Source organism: Prorops nasuta, unplaced genomic scaffold (genome assembly GCF_024137725.1).
Source record: "Prorops nasuta isolate Cenicafe-Biocafe unplaced genomic scaffold, Cenicafe_Pnas_1.2 PNAS00110, whole genome shotgun sequence".
Taxonomy (NCBI): Eukaryota; Metazoa; Arthropoda; class Insecta; order Hymenoptera; family Bethylidae; genus Prorops; species Prorops nasuta.
In genome coordinates, this window is record NW_027116907.1 from 16,109 (window position 1) to 40,173 (window position 24,065).

Sequence of the window (24,065 nt, forward strand, 5' to 3'; positions counted from 1 at the left end):
TTAGAAATATAATGACGAAAAAATGTGATAGAGAAAAGAGGAAAATATAAGCGTTATCGATACAAATAATAACAATACTACCCGGTAATAGCTGCGATACTTTTCATTAAAAATGTGTAGTAATATCAACGTTATAATCAATAATACAAAGAGACATTATTATTAATTAAAACTAGAATAGCGCTCTTGTGTAAATAACTCACGGAACGAATGAAACTTTGGGGCAAAAGTACTTTTGCAATTGAGCAATAAAATAATGAAGCATTGTATAACTAAGGGAGGGCAATTTGAGCGACTCTCGTATAGGTAATGTTTGAATGAGATAGTTGGCATCACACACACACACACACACACACACACAAAATAATATAGATTATAAAAATTCTATGAGGATTCTGCAAACTTTAAACCAAGGCTGTGCTCCAGTCAATGAGCGGCAAACGCGCTAGGTTGGCACAACTAAACGCTCATGAGCGCTCATTGACCGAAGCTCAGTCTTGATGTAAAGTGTGCAAAATCTTCATGGAATTTTATTTGTATTATCCCAATGCTGCCCATTAATTATTTGACATCGGAAATTAAAATGCACGAGGACCCACAATAACATTTAACCAAGATTCTCCGTATAGGTAAGTTATTACGCGAACGCGTTAGTTTTTGCGCGAGAACGCGAATTAAATTTCAAAATTTCCCATTAATCAATAAAGAGGTAAAACAGCAAACCGGCAGCAACTTCTCGCCAATTCCGAAACAATCAATAAAAGGGGAGAGTGAAAAGTCAGCAGAGCAACTTCTCTCTGTTCCCTCCCACTTGTCACACTTATGGTATATACGTGTGAATGCTGCTGTGCATTCATAAAGGCGATACATAATGGCGGGCAAAAAATGTTATCTTTTACCTCTCCTTTTAACCATGGGCTAAATTTAAAAACGAACAACGGGATTTAGCTTAAAAAGGTCTCAGGAATGACCCCTTTCAAGGAAGTGCGGTGTTAACGTTCCACTTCACCCTGTATTAGCATTATTCATCATTAAAGTTATAAAATCAAGGACTCTTTTAAGTATTTTGCTGAAGAAAATGAGAAAATTTAGACCAATTATTATTTCAGCTGAGAAATAAAATTATGGAAAATTTAATATATAGGAGAAATGCAATCGTCACACTGGTTCGAATAGGTAATAATAATACTCCATGAGGTAACGAGTCAAGTGGTGTACTCGAGGGTTGAAGAGGATACGCGGCGACGGATTACAAGAAACAATCGTTGAAGAGGAGGGCGGTCAAGAAGAGGGCGTGGGGAGGGCTTTAAAGCGGGACGATTGACGAACCGCGTGGACCAATCGGCGCCGACTCTCATCTTCAACCCCTTCGGCCTGAAAACCCGAAGACGGCCGAGCCAAGTGGTACATGTACCATAGGAAACGTGCAGCGAAATTCAGTCGACGCGAGTTATCCGACGCGTACGCAATATAATATATCGTTCACGCTCTTCGTTCTTTTCCTCCAGTGTTTCTCTCTCTCTTTCTCCCCTCCCTCCCTCCCTCCCTCCCACCCTCTCCTCCACAATTTCATTACAAAGGGGGAATTTTTGCAAAAACTCTCACCGCCCTCTAAACCTCTACAGTTTTCTTCATTGTCCAAAAATATACAGTGAGTCTATATATATAATATATATATATATATGCAGGGTTGTTCAGATAAAACGAATCAGACACCATGTGGACATAAAATGCTGTTCGACTTTGTAACTGGAAGAGATACAAACTTTTGCTACAACACATGCTTGTAGCGTCGTTTGATTTGCGTTCCAAAAGGTTTTTTGTAGCAAAAATTAATGTCTCTTCTAGTTACAAATTTAAACAGCATTTTGTGTCCATGGTGTCTGACTCGTTTTATCCGAACAACCCTATATATTAATATACCATTGTATTCCTATCGCACTCCGCTCATCCTCGACTATTAATTAAAACTTTCATCCAAGCATTATTATTCTTCAAAAGTTTCCAATATAAATAAAGAAAGAAAAAAAGAAAACGTTTGACCTGGTTTCCCCACATAGAAAACGAGTAAACTGAATTTTTAAATATGTAATCTTGAAAAATCTGTTGGCTACATGTGAAAGATATACCACAGAAAAGTCAATCTGATGGGAATTGGAGTTTACGGGAGGAATTTTACAGTCTTCAACTTTTTATTGTTTATAATGAATTCTTTGCGACGATTAGTATAGAGAAGACACATGAAAGAGATTTCAAGTTATTGTCGACTGTAAGCTTATAGTTGGTCCAATTGGACGAGATAAGTGTGGAAAAGCGAGGGAATTGGTTTAATTAATTTTTAATACATTTTTAAACTATCCTCAAAATTTTTTATTCGTATTTTTATCATCTCGGTGCTCACCATAGTTTTGCGATAAGCTACGTGATTTCGGAGGGGAATAATGTTTAATACGAAACGGGAATATACAGGAGGAGAAAGCGGTTGAGAAAAGGGAAGAAGAATAGAGATACGTGCATGCGTGGGGGGATTTGTAACAGGTGGCAAAGGAAAGAGCATTCTTTTTTCTCAACAAAACTCTCGGAATCCCGTCTCTGCTTTTTCGCTGAAAAAAATATTAAAAACTATAGAAGAAAAGAAAAAAGTAGGTTGCTTAACTACGGGACAAGCTTTAAAATCAGTAAATTGCCAGTTTAGGAGAATGAATGCATAAAACGCGCTCGTTTATTGCAACAGGTGATAGCTGCTGCCACTTAGCCCAATTAACTTTCCTTCCAGCGAGGTATTTTCTGAAAAACATTCAACAGTAGTTTTTTATGCGAATATAAAAAAATGGGGGAAGCAGGAAGAATCGAAATAAAGAAAATTAACTAGATTAATGCTTGATAATTCTCTCTCGTAAATACACGTTTTGTATATATATAGCAGATTCCATTGGAGAGATTCATTTGTTAGAAATGCGTGAAATCTGTACGAACCTCGGATATACCGCGTAACGTCCCTTCGATCACGTCAATGCATCTCTATTCGTACAATAAACATATTGACACGATAATCCATTCATTTGTGCGTGTGTGTGTGTGTGTTTTTCTTTCAATTCTCCCAGGTTTACAGCATAAATTTCAGTATTAATTTACAAAATGGGAGAAGGATGTTTTTGAATAGATATAGGGGTGGGTTTCTGCAGGTGACGTGACACGTTGGGTATATAGAGATAATGAAACGCTCTCGGGAGATGGCATTTGTTTCAAATGGTCTTGTTGACTCTGAATAAAAATTAACTTACGTAATTTATGGGAAAGTGTCCAGCCATGCGTTTATTAATGGCCAAGGAGGAAACGTCGATCAAGTAGAAATTTACCCTCCATAGTCTGCGTGGAATAAATTTATTCAGGCTATATATATTATTGGATTTTATTTAGAGAATAATATCGGCTTTTTTGTAAAATTGTAAAAAAAGAAAAACAATTTCTAATATATACATAGTCATTACCACTAAATTGTGTGTGTGTGTGTGTGTGTTGAAAAATTAGAAACGTGAAGGTATATAATGTGTTGCAACATCAAAGTCTTTTTCTCTTTCGTTGTAATTTCTATACCAGTTTTCACAAAAATTCTTCATTACTTCGTTATGTACGAGAGAATGCGAAAAGAACAAATCTATCAGCAATAGATGATTTTCGTAATATTTCAGTAAGAAAGGAGAAAATTATGACAGTTTTTATAATATCACTCGCGCGATTAATCGGGAGGGAAATCTCCATGAGAAATTCTTAGCTGACGTAGAGCACGTGTCAGCTGTGAGTCGAAGTTAATTTTAGTTTGACAACTAATTGCTTCGGGGACGCTTCGATACTGGTCAGTTTAATTGCCAGTGGGTTAGTTTGGAGGAGGAGGAGGAGGAGGAGGGACTGTGGAACAACTCTCTCCTTTGTCAAACTGTATATAATCAACAATAATTTTCCTTGGCTATACGCGCGCGTTTGCGAGATCCCTCCCAGAGATTCTTCATGGAAATTCTACTTATTCGACGTATACACATACACCCCAGTCTCGAGCTTGAAAAATGACGCTTCTTCGGGTTTACGCTTCGGTGAAAATATAAATAGTGTACGTGGAAGAGAGAGAGAGAGAGAGAGAGACACGACGTCGCTATTATTATTATATCGGCGGAAAGGAGAGGAAAAATGAGATTGGGGGGAGGGGGAGGTAGAGAGCTGAATAGATTGAATAAGAAATATATCGAACGATCGATATTATCCCGATGACAGAATAATTGGCTGGAGCAAGAAAAAATAGATGATCCTAATTTCACATTTTCGCTGCTTAAAGCATTTTTCTGACAAGAAAGAAAATGCACAATTGCCATATATATATATATATATATATATATATATATATGTGTATATAGGTACGAGAGAATGGCCGCAAAGTCGATGGGCCCGGAGATGTCATAAGAAGTGTTGGAGATGCGTTTGTTTTTTATTTTTGGTATATTCAGAGCGTCGCGCGAAAGAATATCGCTTTATTAATCGTTGGTGCCGATTAAATGCTTGGGATAAAGTGATGTATGGGGGGGGGGGGAGGGGAGGGCCAGTGCGTGTGGCGCGACGTCGATGGGATAAAATTTGCATAGAAATAATCGAGGCGAAAAGAGTTTGCTAGGCTAGTTTGCATTATTGGGATTTTATCCGCGCGCACACCTCGGCCAATTTTCTGATTATTCCACATACAAATCAAACTTACCAATCTCACGTGCATGCACCCCGTACAACGGGGCCATATTCCGCAGCTGCAGAGAAACCTGCGCATCCATGCACATCAGGGAATATAATATTATTCCTATATATACCGTACACACCTGTTATGCACACATATTTCTTCACCTTCTCTCTCTCTCTATATATATATATATATATATATGTATATAATAGCATGAATATATAAATTAGGAGACTAATATATAGTGCGTGTACCTGCACATGCGAGTAGCGTAATATATCTATGGTATATATAATCTCGTTGCAAGTTTCATGTTCTTTCACTTGTCAAAGTCATCCTGTGCGAGTTAAAATCATTATGCTTTTATGGAAATGATTGATCGAGCGTGCGATACTTTTTCTTCAACACAATTGATATTCCTGACCCTTCTCATCGCAAAATATGCATATATGTATATGTATATATCAAAGAGAGAAATAATGGGGGGAGGGATAAAGTTATTTCTCGCGATCCGGCGGTGAAATTTAATGTTGTTTCACTTGGCAGTGATCGCGCGTACACATAAAAATCAATCGTCTTATGGGAAGACTATATACGCAATCAAGAGCAAAAGATTTTTTGCATGCACATATATAAATTAAAGAAATGATATAAATAGCGATGGGGGTGTGGGCAAGGGGAAATTTCCATCCGGTGGTGAAATTTAATGCTGTTTCACAGTTGTCGGTGGTCATGGATGAGGTCTGGAGAATATATCGATTATATAAAATCAATCCCTTTGGAAATATAGCTAATGGAGTAATACCTTTTTCATCGATCGATAGTCAATTTCACGGCATAATTCGTTCATGCCTCTATTATTCATTCGATTACAAGAATTTGAACTCGAAGCAGTCAAATGGAATAGCGAATCCATTCAACGTTTCTCATTTTTATTTCTATTGACAGTTTTCTGTGTGTGCATGGACTGTTGAGGAAAAAAAAGTGTATTTTATACGTGTTATTTTAACAAACGCTGGCTTTTATTCCGTCTCTTGGCGTATTTGTTAAAAAAGGAGCTTGAAATTGTGTCCAATTGGCCGGAGGGTTACTGCTGCTGGTGAAAGGCACGAAAGATCCTGCAACCTGCATGCCTCACAGAGAGCAAACACTCATCCCCAGTTGCCCTCTTCGTTATGCAGCACATTGTAAATCGAGCTACATATATAGGTGTATGTAGAATATACACGAAAGGAAGAAAATATTTTCTTTAATCCATCAAATTCCTTTTATTTTATCTTCTCTTTTTTTTCTTCGTTATAAATTAACTTTTTCACCCCACTCCACCCAACCCCTCCCTCTCCACCCTCGTCGTTGCATGCACCTTTCTGTATGATACAAATCGAGCATCGGGTTATGAAGAGAGACACGTAAGATTTATTCTCGTTTATCAAAGAGTAGAATGGAATAAACCTGTTGGAGATTTTCCTCCTCTTTGCTTGCATCTTATTGTTATAGAAATAAAGGGGTTGGCTAGGGAAACTCAGAGAGAGAGAGAGAGAGAGAGAGAGAAAGGGAAATGATTCTTCTCCTTTGTCCTCTCCATAAGTTGGAACGTTGAAGCAATCAAAGATTCCACCCAGCGAAGAATCGATACTCGAAAACATAACGGTATTGTATTATCCTATTTTTAAATCACCTCTGCATATATATGTAGACTCAAACTCTTTTCAGAGATCTTGAGTGAATAGAATATTGAGAGCAGTGTGTGTGTGTGTGTCCTTGAGAAAAGAGGATCAAGCATTTTTTCAATATAAATGGAGTTATGTTAGACACGATCGAGGGGATGGCTTGCATGATGTAATTGAGACTTTGGGGAACATGGGCATATAATCTTATACAGAGTGTGTAATAGCATTGATATTTATAATTTTAAACTCATATTCTTAAGGTAAAACCTAGTGGAAGAGTCCTATACTATAATAACATGCGTAGAAGCATCATTGCTGAGATAAATGAATATGAAAGCGATAAATCAGGGCTTTGATTCAACGGAAAAATTACCTTACTCTCTCACTTTTGTTGACAGTTCTCTTTCGAAAAACAAAAAAGCTCCAACTTCTCCACCGTTCCGTACTGCCGTATATGCGCACGCACACACACACACACACACATATGCACGCGACTACGCCGATTATTAATTATCAGGATATTGAAATGCTTTAGGATCAAACTATTCTTAAATTGAAAATTCCTGTGAAAGAGTTATAAAGATATTGATATTTTTCTTGGAAGGTAAATTTTTCGAGGTACCTTCTCTCCTCTATAGATCCATTGCTTTTTGCAAAATAAGCAGGGGCACCTCGCGAAGGCTATTGCAATGGTCTTGAACACACAACAGAGGCTATGTTTCATCGTTTTTGGTTTATTATAATTTTAATTTATCTTTAATACACAAAAATAAAATTTGCATATTTAAAAAGAGAAATGCAAAAACGAAGAAAGCTCGTTGCGCGTAACATTGTTCCTGAGCATATATGTTTGCTCTTACCCCCGCGGGCCCCGCGGGAAGGAAAAGAAAATGTGGGAAAAAGGAACCTGAAAAAGAAAGCCTGCCTAAGACCGAAAGCTATAATGCCTACCTAGTACGCGAAGCTGAAATGCCTACCTATATCGGAAATCTAAACCTGAAAACACAAGAGTAAATGAAGAAATGGTTTTAACCGAAGAATGACCGATTGGAATCTAACGGTAGCTTCTCTCGGTCATTCACGGATTAATAAAAAAAAATGCACAGTTTTACCCGTGGGACTCACTCATTCTCGGCGAAAATCCAACCATGATTCATCTGCAGCATGCAGGATATGACGACGATGACGACGACGATGGCACTTGCAATTATTTAATAATATATAGGCGTAGTTGCGTGCATGTACGACAAGAAGGAACGGTGGACAAGTACGAGCTTCTCTTTTGTCTTTTCCAAAGGGAACTGTCAACGAAAGTGAAGGAGTAAAGTAATTTATCCATTGAATCAAAGCCCTGATTTATCGCTTTCAAATTCATTTATCTCAGCAATGATGTTTCTACGCATGTTATTATATATAGTATAGGACTTTCCCACTTGGTTTTTCTTCAAAAATATGTGCAGGTTGAGATAAAAAACATCGTTGCTGCGATACACACCCTGTATATAGATACACGCGTTTCTTCTCCACACACACTGGATCCTACAGAAAGCCCGTCAATTTTTCAATCTTCCAATTGAAATTATTCCACTGAGAGTTTTTACTTTTCTCATTGGTCTATTCGATATATATATATATTGCTGAATTCTCCCTTTTATTATATTCCATGTATGTGGAATAAATCCATCGTTGAATATGTCGACGTTTGTCTGATAAATATTCTTGATATTCTGAAGCGCGCGTTGGGTTTTCCTTCAGGTAGGAATCTCAGCTGAGAGATAAGAGAGAAATCTGGAAGAGTGGTTTATTGGGAAGAATGCAATTTTCATATATATACATGCACGAGAATGGATTTGTTTCTTCTCTATGGCTTGGCGTTTTACGCATTTCGTCATTTTATTTTTCTTTTTTTTGTCGAAACAGTTGCTGCGCTTATGCCACTTGTGTCACTGCATAGCTCTATATGTATATATGCATGTGTATATCAACTAGTTTGAATTATTAAGGGAGAATTTACAGTATCTTTGTGCTGCTGTTTAAAAGATTTTAACTCTATGCTCATGCGAATTAATTAAATTATTTCTCTTTCTTTTAAATAAAAAACGAGGCAGAAATAAATAAGAAAGAGTATACACAAAAGAAAGTTGAAAGGGAAAGGGCCAAGTTTTCAAAGGGATTGTGTGGATGCTCTCTCTCTCTCTCTCTCTCTCTCTCTTATGAAATTATTTATGTAATGCGGTCTAGCATTTTCTTTCTTATATAAATTCCATTTTTTCTCTCTCCCTCTCTTTTATATAAAAGTTATAGTAAAGGAGAGTGCAAAAGAGAAAAAGAGAGAGTTATAGGAGGGGTGGGGGGGGAGGGGGGGGGGGGAGATATCAGTTACGCTTGCTTCGCGAAGGTTTTCGATGCTGCTGAAAAAATTCATCCGCTGTGCATGAATTAAATTGAAAAAAAGTAGTAGGAAAACGGTGAAAAATGGTCGAAGGAGCCTAGAAAATTGGTTTTCGGCGTACACACGTTGGAAAGCCGAAGGTATATAGTAATTATTGCAGCTTTTGCACTCCCTTCCCCTTTCAAATGCATGAAATAATTGCCTCTTTCACCATCACCAGCTATATATATATATAGAATGAGCCTGCATTTTTAATTTCAATTGCAAAAATTCTAGGACAAATCTGTTCAAAAATAAAATTACTTTATATAAGGTACCATACATCAGGCAAAATATTTTTCTTACTTTTTTTTCCATGTAAAAATTGCTATTGTTAAAGAAGAGACGTAAATTAAAAGTAAATATATCCAGTTTTCTCCACTTTTCCTCTCTCCTCCTTATCCTTTTTGATCAATTATTCTAATCTCCTAAGAAGCCTGAAAAAATTATTACATGTATGTTGGATATTTTGGAAAAAGTTTGACCGAAAATAAAGGCAGTATACTTTCTTCGAGGCAGATAAAAGGACGAGAGTCTTTAAATAGTTTTTTTCTTCTCCGTCTCTCATTTAGAAAAATGTCCTCGACGCGTGACATGTGTTTCGGAACGAATCGCCCTGAAGCGTACAAATACTCGTGCTTATTCTAAATTGGCTCTGGCGAATATTTCTTGTCAAAGACCCCACCTTTCTTTCCCTTCTAAATTATCCCAGGTTGTTGCATTATTTTCCATCGTATTTCCACCGGCTGAACGTGGATTATATTTTTATAATTTCTGCAGAGGCCGCTAAAAATTGCTTATCTCTGATGCGGGCTGGGATTATTTGGAAAGAAGAAGAAGAAGTTTCACTTGTGGAAAACGTAGAAAAAATTAGGTCGTACTTGTGTGCAATGTTAGTGAAAATTTTACCAGTATAAGAATATTGAAGGTAAACCCAAATAATAATTCCTTTGATCCTCTTTATCTTTCCTGTTATTCCAAGAAGCTATAAAGATAATTAAAGTTTTAGAGTACACACACAAAGGCAATCGATTCAAAGGATGAATGTGTTTTGGCTATAACAGCTGGCCGCAATTCTCTCGAAAAGGTGAAAATAATTTCTTCCTCCAGCGAGTTTTTCTCTCTCTCTCTCTCTCTCTCCCCCCCCCCCCCCCTTCCACAAATCTTTGTTTCTTCGACAAACGTAAACACCAATTTTGCACTTTACGTTTTATGCCCGAGAAAATAGCTGATAAAAATGCAAGCTCTTTTAGCAATTTTAGCCATGTGTTCTCTTGGACGAATAAATACATTAAAAGTTTTTTAATAAATTGCAATGTTTCCAAGGGAAAAAATGAATAGTAAAATGGAAGAAAGTTATTCGGAGTAATTTAAAAAGTTGGGCAGCTTAATTTTCACACACAGGTACTATATAAGAGAAAAGAAATATTTTTTTCTGGCAGCTATAATTCAAATCTAATAGAAGCAGCAGAATATCATTATTGCATCAGAGTTTCAAGAATTGTACGCAGAAATTCGGTATGAGAATGAGAAATTTTCTATAGCAACGCTATAGAAAATATCTCTAATACTACAATAATATTTGCAAAGATTGTTTTCTCTCAGCATATATATATATATATGAATGGGAAAATCATAATGGGTCGTCGAGAGAATTCTCCGAGTCGCAAGTCGCGCAATAACCGTGTGATTTACGCGATAACACGATAAGCGATTCACAGAATTCCGTTAATTACTCTTTGCAAAGGTTAAATAGGAATATCGAGTTACGTGGCACATGGCACGATTTAGAAGCGGAGCAGGTATACCATGTACATATACATATATGTATATGTCTGTGTGTGAGTGCAGAATGTGGAAAATGGATTGGGGAGAAATATGAAAACACATTAATGATAGTAATAAACATATATACACACATATAATAACAGGTGGACCGAGCGTGCACGAGCGAAGAAAAGTTGGGCGAAACGTATAGGGGAAAAGATTGAGAGAGGTGGGAAAGTGACCAGTGCGAAGTTAGCACCCCAAATTTTAAAAATGGAAAAAAACCAAACAGTTCTGGTAGCACCTGGACAAGTTCTACAGTTACTTGCTATTTTTCGAAAACTTCTACAGATTGAACTCGAAAAAGATGATGTGCGGTGCCAAGTTCAGATTCTCTAATATGCAAACGCCAATATCCTTTAAACTAAAAGTACGTCCTATAGATAAAACCTATTAGACATATTTATAGAACTCTTTGGGGTGCCATCAGAACTCTAGTTAAAAATGGAAAATTAAACAGAAATTTGTTTTATTTAATTTTTAATTATTTTTTTAAATGTACAAAAAATCAATTTTTCTAATTTTCTATTTTTAACTAGAGTTCTGATGGCACCCCAAAGAGTTCTATAAATATGTCTAATAGTTTTTATCGGTAGGACTTTTAGTTTAAATGATATTAGCGTTTGAATATTAGAGAATGTGAACTTGGCACCGCACATCATCGTTTTCTAGTTTTTCGAGTTCAATTTGTAGAACTTTTTTTAAAAAATGGCAAGTAACTGTAGAATTTGTCCAGGTGCTACCAGAACTGTTTGGTTTTTTTCCATTTTTAAAATTTTGGGGTGGTAACTTCATACTGGTGGGAAAGTGTGCAGGGGGAGGGAGGGGAGCTGATCCTGTGGGAATCCCCAGCTCATGGAACACGCTATCGCACTGCGAGAACCGCAACTCTTCGAACTTTCTCGCTTCTTCCAATAAGAATTTAAGCTAAAATTTACTTGTTAATATATATATATATCAACGCATTTTTTTTTCACCATAAAATGCAATGATAAGATTTCTTCATAAGAGTCACATTGGAGAAAGAGTACGTTGTCATTTAATTGCATATTTATATAATATTCTGCACATGGAAGAAAAGGAATATATTTGTGTAAGATAATATGAGAGGTGGTGGGAGAGGGTTTTCTTTTGTTATTTAAAAACGAGATTTTTTTCCAGGCAAAAATGTAGAGGGACTCTGGGAAAGGTGCGTTAGAGAGAGAGAGAGAGAGGGTGTGGGGAAAGGATGGACACAAATGGTACAGGCAACGACACTCTGGAACTTTGTAAAGTTCAATACAAGAACTTTGTGGCCCCACATGAAGGTAATTTCATTTTATCACTGTTTTTCTTTCTGTCTCGGTGGAGGGATTATATATATAAATATATTGTAACGTGATGAAATCACGTTACAGAAGTGTACATATTTTTTAACTCTCCTCTCTCCCCCTTAGTGCCTCCCGCGCCTCCCAATATACCTGTGAGTGCATGAGTGTAGTATGACGAACCTTCGGTGGGGCTATAATGTAGTTTTCTGCAGAAGGAATGTTGTAAGTGTCGCCCACGGAAGGAGAGTGTATTTTTTTAGGAGATGGTATGACTGGGAATCGGGCGAATGTTTGTAGGATTAGTTGTAAATAGGCTTATTCGCGAATGAAGAATATTTTATTTCAGCTTAAGAGTAATAATATTAAGATGTATCCTCTGCTCCGACATGAGCTTGAAAGCTGTTATTTCCCCATCCTTATTGCTCTCCTATTGCCTATTGATAAGTCCTTCCTTCTCGCACTCGTTTCTATGTCCTAGCCTGTTTACCCTGGCGCTCCTAGCCGCGGACCGCGGTTCCCTTAGCTTCCCCTTACCGCGCGTGAGTACCGAGCCACTAGTCCCGTCCCCTTACCGCACCCGCCCCGCTACATCACCACGAAGCTCCAGCGTCGTCCGCTACAGAATACGACAACGCAGGATATTCACGCAGACGGCTAGCTAATCGGCTACATGACAAAGCATACAGATGATTGACAGGAACGGCGAAAGCTATATATATGGATCGTGGATCCATACGTAATCGAGGATTGGTCTCTGGATCCCGATCATGCGGCTGACCCAATTATGCCCCTGCCGAATTAAAGGAACGAAACGGAAGGAAGAAGGACTATCTGTAAAGCAGAACCAGATCTTTTCCTGCTATCGAACGAGTCGTTTGGAAAACGATTGCGCTGCGTGATTGGCAGACCGCGCGCCGAGGATTGTGAGGTTGATTGGGTCGTCGCGGGATTATTGAGGAGTACCGAGTTCTCATTCCTGGCCCCAATCTTTGCATTGGTTTCGTGCGGAGTTTTGGAAGAGTGTCGACGCGGGAGGAAGCCGAGAGACGTCGCCGGGGCGGTTGAGTCCTTTTTCCCTGCTGTCCACCTTCCCGTTTAGTGCCCACCCTGTCGCAGCCCCTGCCGATCCCTGAATTTAGCCCTGCCAACCTCCCTCAAGTCCTCCCTTCCCTCTTTACTGATAAGACAATCGGTGTAGCGTATAATAAGTGTACCAGAGCATCGCGGGCGGCCCCTGCTTTGAGTTAAGTTCCGTTGTTCGAATAAAGTTAGTGTTCCCGAAAAAACGGCTTAGATTATTTTAAGCTGGATCGATTCCACCGGCTACAATATATGTATCTACATAAACAAAAGAAATTATTTTACAGAAATCTGGTGTAATTGGGCGTGGGACTCGGTTCTCTGCTGGCCACCGACAAAAGCATCGACTACAGCCAGTCAAAAATGCCCTTTCGAAAATGGCTTTGATATAACTAGTAAGATTTTCTCCCTTATTCTCTGTTATTATTATTAAAAGTACACGCGGAGGAAAGTAGGATAGAAATATATAATAGGAATATATATAAGATTCCCAAGGATATTCTCGTATATGTTTGCCTCCGCGAAGTTTGACACGCGGAGTGAAATTTCTGTCGTCGTTCGCTCGAATATACGAGGATCCAAGTTTCCCTGCATATGTATAGGTCGTCGCTATACAATATAGACCATTGGATTATCTATGACAATTTCAGATATACCGTCTCGCGCGCGTCCCCTTTCCTTTTTTCTATATACGCTTGCATGGGAACACAGCGAATGTGTCCGATACAGTTAAAATTGACCCAAAACACATTTCTCTCCCTTCTCTTTTTTCTTTTCATTTCCATTAGCCTTAGCTCTTCCCTATGAAAAACCCTTCGATCAATTGTTAAATTTTTTTGCTCCACCTTTGATACACTTTTACGCTCCTGTGTATCTATACTAATAACTTTATTAAACATTAAATTTTTCAAAATTACGATTGTCGAAAAAACACACACACGCAGAAAAGTCTATAGTATAATACACATAAAATATCGGATGGTACACACATATCTATTTGCGAAGTATTTACCACACCCATGCAACTGTATCATGTCCTCCTGCACCCTTGACACACATTTTAGCCAGAATGTACAGATGCATATATAGCGATGAAACCATCGCCCCTCGATTCCTAAAATTTCACGGGGAATTTAATATTTCAAAACGAAACTATTCCTATATACGAGTTGAAATTAGTCGAGAGGTGAGATAGCCCGAGAGGAAAGTTGTAATCTTACGGAATTATATAGCAATAGAAGAAAAGGTATAGGTGCGGGGATAGGCGATGGGGAGATTATAATTCAAAGCCAAAGTTTGTAATCACAGGAAGAAACAATAGTCGAGAGTCGCCGGCAAAAGAGCTTTATCGGATTATCACACTGGTAATTGCTTTCGCATATATATATATATATATATATATATATAGGTAGCCATTGTTGTATAGAAAACTTTGAAGGTCCTTCGGGCGCGCGCGCACGCGAGACGAGCCATTATTTATTCCTATTGTGCATATATAGATACTGGAGCGAGACTCAACTTTCCATTAATGATAAGCTCTCTCACGACTGATAAGAGAAAGAATCGAGGAAAATATTCAGATTTACGAAACTGGGTTGGTTGGTTGGATAAAGTTTCTCAGGGCCGTGATGTAATTAGTTTCCTTTGCGAGGGAGAAATATGTATATAGTATATATATATATATATATATATATATATATAGAGAGAGAGAGAGAGAGAGAGGGAGAGTATGAGGGGGGGGGGGGAGCAGGAGAATCGAAGGGATACAGATCAACGATAAGCACGCAGTTTTATCGGGAGGGAATTTTCCATGCACTCGCACGTGGAATTTTTATATATTGAAAGCTTATATTATTATATGATACTATAGCTCCGTAGCTGCGTGGAACAGTAATTTGGAATGTTTCAAGCTTTTTAAGCAAATCCAATGTGTCGAGAATGGATTTTTAATTGTCTTTTAATAAGAGCATTTCGTTTGGTTCGCGCGTATCGCGTTATTTCGTGCTTGGATGACCCGTGGTAAAATTCGCTAAATTCTCGTGAAACCTGATAACCAGGAGGAAGGCTATACATATACATATATATATAGATATGCAGGGGGAGGGGGGGGGGGGGGTAGGAGGGGTATGGCGATTGATTTAAAATTGTATAAATATTGGGGGGGAATTGTTGCAGAATCCGTGGAGAAGAGGTGTGGCTATAATGGCAGGTGGGAGGGTCAAAATGTTTCGTTGAAGAGCGAGGAATCGCCGAATGGCTGGACCAATTACACCAGCTGCTTTACCCCGGAAATGCTGCGACTCCATGGAAAAGTTTACACCAGCAAACTCGAGGGAGAGGTACGTGTATCGTCATCTTGACATTCCAACGAAATTTCTCAACTTTCTTACTTTATATAATAATAATAATCTTGAGGAACAAATTATAGAGGGTTGGATACACTGAAAGGTCGAGTGGATCTGGTGTGTAATATGATTTTGAACGCTAAAAAATCTCTTTGCAAATAATAATAAGAACAATTAATAGTGAGGAATAAATTGGAAGGATGTATTTTATCTGAGACAGAAAGTATATTGTTTTTTCTCTTGAAATTTGTTCCAACAGATGAAGCTGGACATAGCTGAGAGGACTCGAACACTGGAGTTTGTTGGTCTCAGCATTTCATTGGCTGCTCTCGTGGCTTCCCTGGCTATTTTTTGTCGATTCAGGTAAAAAGCATAAAATGTGAGATATTTCTTTTGCGTATGGGAAAAAAGAGCGAATCGATATCTGAAGGAGGAGAAAAAGCAAACCCCTTTTTCTATTATCTATATCTATATATATATATATATCTTGCGATTGGGTTGAAAGACCTTGATCGTAAGCTCTCGAAATTTAATGATATGCTACGGTGAAGCTTCCCCATTGGGATCCGACATTTGGGACATGGCAGGCATCACAAATTTCCGGTCAAAAGTATAGGCAATATATATATATATATATATCGGCTGCCGCGCGCGGAACGTGGGAAACTCGATCGATATAGGTCTCGGGTTATAGGAAGAAAGAGTCAGCAGGCGTGACAGTTTCATGCAGGCTACATATATATGTACATATATTATATGTAACAGATATAAGGTACACGATGTATTGAGAAAAATTATTGTTCCGTCGACGTATAATTTTTTTCTGCGCAATGTGCAATGTGTTATATATGCATATGTATTATATGAATGTAGCTGTGCTAAATGGAAGAGGTATAAAAGTAAGGAAATTAGGCAGAGAATTGTCTAAAATTCAATCAGAATCTATACCACGCTGCTTAAACTTCCCGACAATTAGAAGCAATTTACATCCATCAAAATCTTCATCCCACTTTCTAATTGATTTTATCTCCCCTTCATTAATCATCCCATGCACCTGTTTACCATTTCCAATGAGATATCCAACTTGAGAAATCTCAACCACTTCTTTATTAAGGTATTTACCAGTGAAGGTATTTGTTGAACATGAGAATGACTTTAGAAATGTATTCTACTGCATCATTTTTATAATTATAATGTGTGTGTATATATATATATATATATATATATCATGAGTAAACTATGATTAATTATCTGCAATAATGAAATTCTCTAGCGTGATTCAGTGGATGAGATTTATTTAGGCGATAATAAGCGCACATATGACTTTTTATATATACCTAACTACATCGGGTTGATATACATGCATATGTAAGACAAATGATTATATATATGAAGTAATGAGGAATTTGTGCATGGTATAGGTCGTTGAGGAACACGAGGACGAGGATACACAAGAATCTATTTGTTGCTATGGTAGTTCAAGTACTCATCAGATTAATCTTGTACATCGATTTGGAGTTGCTGAGGAGAAGAACGCATGGAATCCAGCAGGGGATTGGCAACACCGTAAGCTATTAATTCCTTTATCATTGCAATATTTTAGAAAAAATAATAAGCCTGCAATGACAATAGATTGTCGAATTATAAAAATATTTCACGAAGAATATTAACGAGAATCGAGCAATTTCCAATCGATTTTCAATCTCAAAGCTGCAGGAAAATATATTATATATAAATGCATGTCGTATGGAAAATTAAGCGCATGCAGGAATGATATATTGATTCGAAGGTAATTATATACATATTTTTAATAGTGAAATAATATTTCTCTTGTATACCAATACATGCAGCCCGTTTTGTGCGAGGCCAGCTACGTTCTGCTGGAATACGCCAGGACAGCCATGTTCATGTGGATGTTTATAGAGGGTCTCTTCTTGCATAATATGGTAACAGGTAAAACACCGTTTCTTTTCGCTATATCGTCCATATACTATGCAGTATAAATATATGCTTATTGCGAATAATGATTGCCAGCGAAAATAAGGGGACAGGTAATAGGTATAGGTACCTATATACGCGCACATATATATTTCAAAGGAAACATGTAAAGGATTAATGTTGAAGTAATTGAGTCTAATGATCGCGCAGTGACTATGTTCGCACTTTGATGTTTTATCAATGAGACACTAGTTGTATAGACATATATACATATAGGATAAAAGTTGACAAGGAATTCCTCTCTAGTTTCCCTGGTGGTTGATATGATAAGGATTGGTATATATATATATATATATATAAAGGATATACTGAGTGCAGTATTTGGAAGATAAGAGATTAGAGTTGAATGGGAAAAATGAGAGATTTATCAGTGACGATGTAACGCGCGTCTCTGTTTTTTCCGCGTTCGTGTTATTCCTCCCGACGCGATCGACGGTTGTTTTCATTAAATTGAATGTCGAAAAGAGACGCAACGTATAGAAACAATAAGAGTGGGTGGGTGACGCTCGATGAGATTGAGAAAGGAGGGGAGAGGAAGGGGTATCGTCTAGCTCCTTTTCCTTCCGGCTTCCACCTCGAACAGCTTGACTCGAAATGCGGCTAGAATGCTTGCAGTGATGAATTCTCATTGATATACATCAATCTACCTTAAAGTATTCTCTCCGAATGCCACTATATGTAATGACAATGAAGTATTTTATTCCATAGCTTATATAGCTTGTAGCTTATTTTCCAAAGAGATTAGAAACCTTGAAGACTCCATATCGAGGTTTCGTTGTCGCAATTATATCAAACGAATCCTCGGCTGAAAAGGATAGGACACTTGTAAGATTAAATAAATTTTTATCAATTCTTCATCCTTATATATGTATATACTCTTTTCCATCTTTTTTCACAGTGACAATTAATTCTTGAGAGAATCTTCAATAACATATATTTATAGATTCGTTGAATGAGATTTGTCCCTTATAGCTATATAGATATTGCATCGATATAATATTTTATTGTCATTTATTATATGAATGAAACTGCGCTCATCGGCTAATATATCAATAATTCTCTGTCCACTTTATCCTGTTTCACGCAGTGACAGTTTTTCAAGAGAACCTCTACTACCGAATTTATAGATTCGTTGGATGGGGTTGTCCCGTAATTATGACCATGACTTGGGCTGTCGTCACTGCGTTGTATTACCATCCAAAATCAAAGTAAAACAATCATCTCGTTATTTACGTATATATATAATTAGGTAGAAATATCATAATCAATCGCATCGAGTAAAAATGTTTAATTGGTTCAGATGCTGGTGGGGTTACAACCTATCCCTATACTTTTGGATCCTCGAGGGGCCAAGATTCGCAGTGATTTTGGTAATTGATTCTCCTATATATATATATATATATATATACTTTAATCGAATTAATGATTCGTTGGAATAATTAAAATGGATGTATTAATTGCGAGGGTAGCTCAATTTCCTGTTCCTGCTGAATATCATTCGAGTGCTGGTGGTCAAGTTGCGTCAGAGTCACACTAGCGAGATCGAGCAAGTTCTGTAAGTCGAACACGCTTCTTCAACACTTTTATACATATAAATCATGTTAACCATCGTACATGCATACACATTTACATGTGTGTATACGCATACAATTGAATTTTTAAACTCGTGCATGTGTCAATTGGAATGGACAGATCTTGTAAAGTCAGCAGAGTCTGGTAGAATTGGAATTAGAGCGAAGCTTTCACAGATTCTTCAATTAATTAACTGACAGAGAAAGAGAAAGAGAGAGAGAGAGAGAGAGAGAGAGAGAGAGAGAGAGAGAGAGAGAGAGAGAGAGAGAGAGAGAGAGAGAGAGAGAGTACCACCAGAGCAACGTAATTACAATTGGCACCAAATGAAAAGCAACGTTTCCTCTGTTCTTTAAACAATGCTGTTTGTTCAGTCACACATACACAGAGACATATAAAACATCTTTCAATATAGTCCATCTTTTTTTATGTTTCTTTCTTTTTCAAAGAAAATCAAAAAGTAAAGAATTTATTCTTCGTACATCTAAAATTCATAGTGTGAATTGTATCATATATATAGGCATGCAGTAATTTAATTAAAGCTTGTGTGACTCAAGAAAGTATATACTACTTAAAAAATATTGGTAAAGAAAATATTCCTCTCTGATTGTATTTTTTTTTTACATTTTAATTATATATGCGTATATGTACATTTTTTAGAAAAGCCGTGAGGGCAGCCGTAGTTTTGTTACCATTACTGGGGATCACAAATATTCTGTCGATGATAGAAGCTCCTCTGGACAACGTGAGAAAGTTTGCCCTCTGGTCTTACTCCACGCACTTTCTCACCTCCTTCCAGGGATTATTCGTGGCCACCCTTTACTGCTTCTTCAATGGCGAGGTAATAATACGCGTGCCGCACAATGAGACGATGATACGCAAAACTCGCGCTCCCTTCAATTTTCCACAATTTCATAGAAGCTAGGTCATATCAATTTTACTATATAGTAATGAATTTATCTTTGCCAATACGTGTGTGTAAGAGCTTGGTATACTTCAAGTCTATTTTCAACAATAAAAAGATGAGGGTTTTCTTCGAGAATCCTTTTATCCAGAAGTAAGTTGGAATCACAACTTTTTCCAAACGGCCAAAACGAATTCATTATACCATTTGAAATTCATGTAGCAGCAAACATTTGAATTCAACGTTGATAGAAAAATAACATGATGTTGAGAGAGAGAGAGATGAAAAAAGAAAAAAGTCGCGCAGAAAAATGGTGAGGAAATTAATGAAGGAAATAAATGAGCGGAGTATGTCAATAGGAATAAATGGGCTCTCTATTAGTTGGCGCGCGCGCGATAATCTGCCAGCGGAGGTGAGGTTTTTCAGTTTCTTCGCGTTATATTATAATGTGGAGCTGGGAGCACATAGAAGCTGGCTCGTGCGGACGGCAGGAGCGTGCCCATTTGGAAAGGATGCTCTTCCGTTTATTAAAGCTGTGTAGGGTCGCGCGCGCGCTAGTGACTCTTTAACGAGATATCCTCCCTCGCATCTCCCCGCGGCGCCATCCTTCGTGCAGGGTGCATGTTTACACGGGGATTCGTCACGCGATAAACAATTTTGTCGACCACTGTAACAAACAACTTAATTAGCATGAATGTCGAAGCGTTATTATGGTGTGTGTGTGTGTGTGTGTGTGTATGTATACCTGCTCGAAATATAATAGCTGTCAAACGATGAACAACGCTTTGATCGGTTACGCGCGCGTGTCAACCAATTATTATCAATAGTATATATATATATATATATACATCCTGCAATTATTGAACTTGCAACTGCGCGAATCTTATGCATGGGGGCCGATTCATTTTAATCCATATATGCAATGTGTGTGTGTGTGTGTGTAACGTCGATTATCTCGGAGGAATACAAGGGACGCGCGAGTACCGCGGGATGGAGAAAGAGGACGCGTTACTGACTTGACGTACCCTGAGACGTGCACCGAGGTCTCACCCCAAGATCATTTTATGGTCATTGAGATTATTTTCACTATAGCATCTACCATACATTCTCTCTTTCTATATACTTATCATTTCCTGCGCGGCTCGTCCAAAGGTACTTCCCCAGAACAACAATCATCCATCCCGCGTGAGTCGATCTTTTCATCCAGTCCTTCAGCGAACATTATCTCTTTGAAATGATGATAAATAGATTAGCGACTATGAAGTTATTTGGCCAAACCCCCCTCCCCCCTGCTTTCCGTCGCCCCGTTTCTATATTCAATTTCAAATTCCAGTTGTACCTATCGCACAACACACACAATTGGGTGAATTGACAAATGTGCATATTGTATATTATGTATAATGTTTTTTGAGAGGCTCTCGCGAGAGCAAAGTTACGATGAGAGAATGGATGATGATTTTGTTTAATATTTCAGAAATGACCTTCGCGCGTCTGACCTTGAAGTTTGTCGAAATTTTAAAAAAGATATTTCATTATTTGCGACAACCCCCTCACTCTATTTGCAGTTTCAGAAAAGAATTAGACATGTGGATATTTTTGACATATATTTTTAATAATAACATAGGTTGTTTCCGTATACGTGTACTGGGTGCTTTTTCGGGGTATTTTATAAAAAAAAAAAAAAAAGGTGGTTCGGCCTATTAGAGAAACAAGAAGGAAATATATTTTTCGTTCATTAATAATTTTCCGCTCATTTTCCTCTCGCACAATTTTACGCGATATCGACTTTTGCCACACGATGGAGGGCGGTTGGCTTTCAGCAAGGGCTCTCGTTAATTTGCAAATGATTTTAATCAGGAGAGCTATTGTAATATGATGTAGATATTTAGGATTAGCAGTGTATAATTATTTTCGATAAAGAATTGGGAAAGAGGAATATGCATAGTACATTCTGCTTGCTGTTTATCTCTATACATATAATATAATGGCTCTTTATTATTTTGAAATTTATCAGGTCAGACTGGCCCTCGACAAAACCATCTCTGTCTATCTTTCTTTACGAGGAACGGATCAGCAAGCGAGGAGACAGTCGACGTACAGTGGCTGCCAGCCACAGCGAATAACTTCAGGTAAGAGGATAAATTGCTTCCCTTGAGGGGGAGGGGGGGGGGGGGGGGGATAGTCTTCTTCTTCTCTCGTAATGGAAGAAAATAATGAAATATTGACTGACAAAAGTACCATAGGAAAAAATAAATGTTCTCGCAAGGATCGAAATTTTCCATCCATTGTTTATCCTGCGCGCACCAGTCACTCTCCATTCCATTTCCCTCGCACTTAAAATACTCTTTTTTTCAATCAACTGTAAATATATATATATACACATAGTGAGTTGACAAAATCCCTCTCTGCTTAATGGAGAGAAGCAGAGACCCTTTTGTTTTTCCAATCTCGGCTGAATCAGCTTCGTTTAATGCGATACTCCATACACGTAAAATCGATCCAATGGAAAAACAGTGGTTGGATTCTTGAACGTTTCTTATCGTGCGTGCTGCTACTCCTCTTAATTTCATCGTTCATTAATATAATCAACCGTTAGCGAGACCACAATAACCTATAGTAGTAACTCTCCCTCTCTTTCCTTCTTCCTGCCCTTTTTTACACAACTTTTTCTTTCTTTCTTTCTTCATTTTTTTGTTTTTTTTTTTTCTGTACCAGAGCATAAATTAGTCGAGCATACCTATAGAAAAAATGGCATCTTCTTGATAAACATTGCATTTTAATATCGTATATATCGATTTATATTCTATATTACTGCATTGGAATATTTCCTTCATTTTTCTTTTTCTACTACACGTACACGCGTTTCGTCTTATATTTGCAAGTGGTATATAGGAGCACAGTATTTTTTCTAAAATAATTACTCAATAACAGTGTTTGTCCGAGATGTAGGATGTATATTTTCCTTGAAAATAGTTGTCAGGACTTAAAGTTTATATATCGAAAATGTCCCAAGTGCATAAACATTGTATATATGTATATATACGTGTGATTATTTTGCAGTGGAAAAATGTTAAATCAAGTGGGTAATTGGTTGGTTGTTGGTACAGTGATCGAGATGGTGGAAGAGGAGGAAGAAATGAGGAGGTCCGGCTGGATGAAGCTCTGCTGTCGAGAGGGAAAGGCGAAGCAGCAAGTGGATTTCGCTGCCGAGTGAGTAGGACTTTGCCAGCTTTGCCAGAACCACGTACATCACCATGCAATTCCAGACTCTGCTAGGTATAACAAGAGATAAGATTTCTCCCAGACCAATTCACATGTACACACACCACCCACCGCTATCAATAATCTTTTCCATCTCATCGAACCATCATTGTATTTTTTCTTATATATATAGATATATACAAAAGCTTCCTCTCGACGATAATAACGAATTATTGTAAACCATTAATATCATTTTCTCTCAACCACGCGAAACTTTCCCTGAAATTTCCATATATCCCAAGCTTACAACCCTCCCATCGACATAATTCCTCCTAACATATTGCAAGACAATTACATCAGTTATTCAAGAACAATATTCTTCTGCACAGAGGCTCGATTAACATGAAAACTTGACGCACTTACGAAGAATGTTATGTATATGTATATATATATATATATTGCTTAGCGCGATCTATTCGTCGAACGTGTCAGTGTTGATGACCTTGACAAGAGAAATTTTTCTTTTTTTTCAGGAGAACAGACTCGAGTAAGCAGCTTCGCAATAGGATGTTTTCCAGTACACTGGAGACCAGCTTCGAAAGTCCCATCGAGACGAAAACCTGAAAGCTTTCTTTCTTTCTTTCGCGATTCTTCTCCCTCGCCCTCCCTCCCCCTCCCCCCCACTCTCTCTCTCTCTCTCTCTCTCTCTCTTTGCCGACCTTGAAGACGAGGCTGTCATCATCTTGAAGGAAAGTTGAGAGGTAAAAAATATTCCGACGAGTGGGGACCTCTTCGAGGTCCAATAATGCTGTTTCCTTAATCGCCATGTTGCTTTTTCAGGATCTTGCCAGTGGTCCTCAAGGCTGAACCTGATCACGCGTGCTGTAATGCTGAAATTGACCAAGATATATTGCCAACTCATTGCGGAAATAGGATCGAACGTCAGAATCCTCGTTTGCTTCCATGGTCGAACTATAAACGAAGGATTTCGAAAATCGATAGCCCTACCA

At 37.9% G+C, this 24,065-nt stretch overlaps 1 protein-coding gene across 1 annotated transcript; it reads left to right on the forward strand.

Annotated features, from left to right (window-relative positions):
* Nucleotides 1–1,500: 1,500 nt before the first annotated feature.
* Nucleotides 1,501–24,035, forward strand: Pdfr (Pigment-dispersing factor receptor). Its single transcript, XM_066745944.1, has 15 exons — nt 1,501–1,651; nt 11,810–11,955; nt 13,326–13,433; nt 15,214–15,377; nt 15,643–15,746; nt 16,805–16,949; nt 17,234–17,336; nt 18,469–18,589; nt 18,682–18,751; nt 18,851–18,936; nt 19,611–19,791; nt 21,869–21,983; nt 22,962–23,064; nt 23,589–23,816; nt 23,896–24,035. The coding sequence occupies exons 2-14, from the start codon at nt 11,877–11,879 to the stop codon at nt 23,677–23,679; spliced, it is 1,470 nt and encodes a 489-aa protein (XP_066602041.1). The 5' UTR covers nt 1,501–1,651; nt 11,810–11,876; the 3' UTR covers nt 23,680–23,816; nt 23,896–24,035.
* Nucleotides 24,036–24,065: the final 30 nt, after the last annotated feature.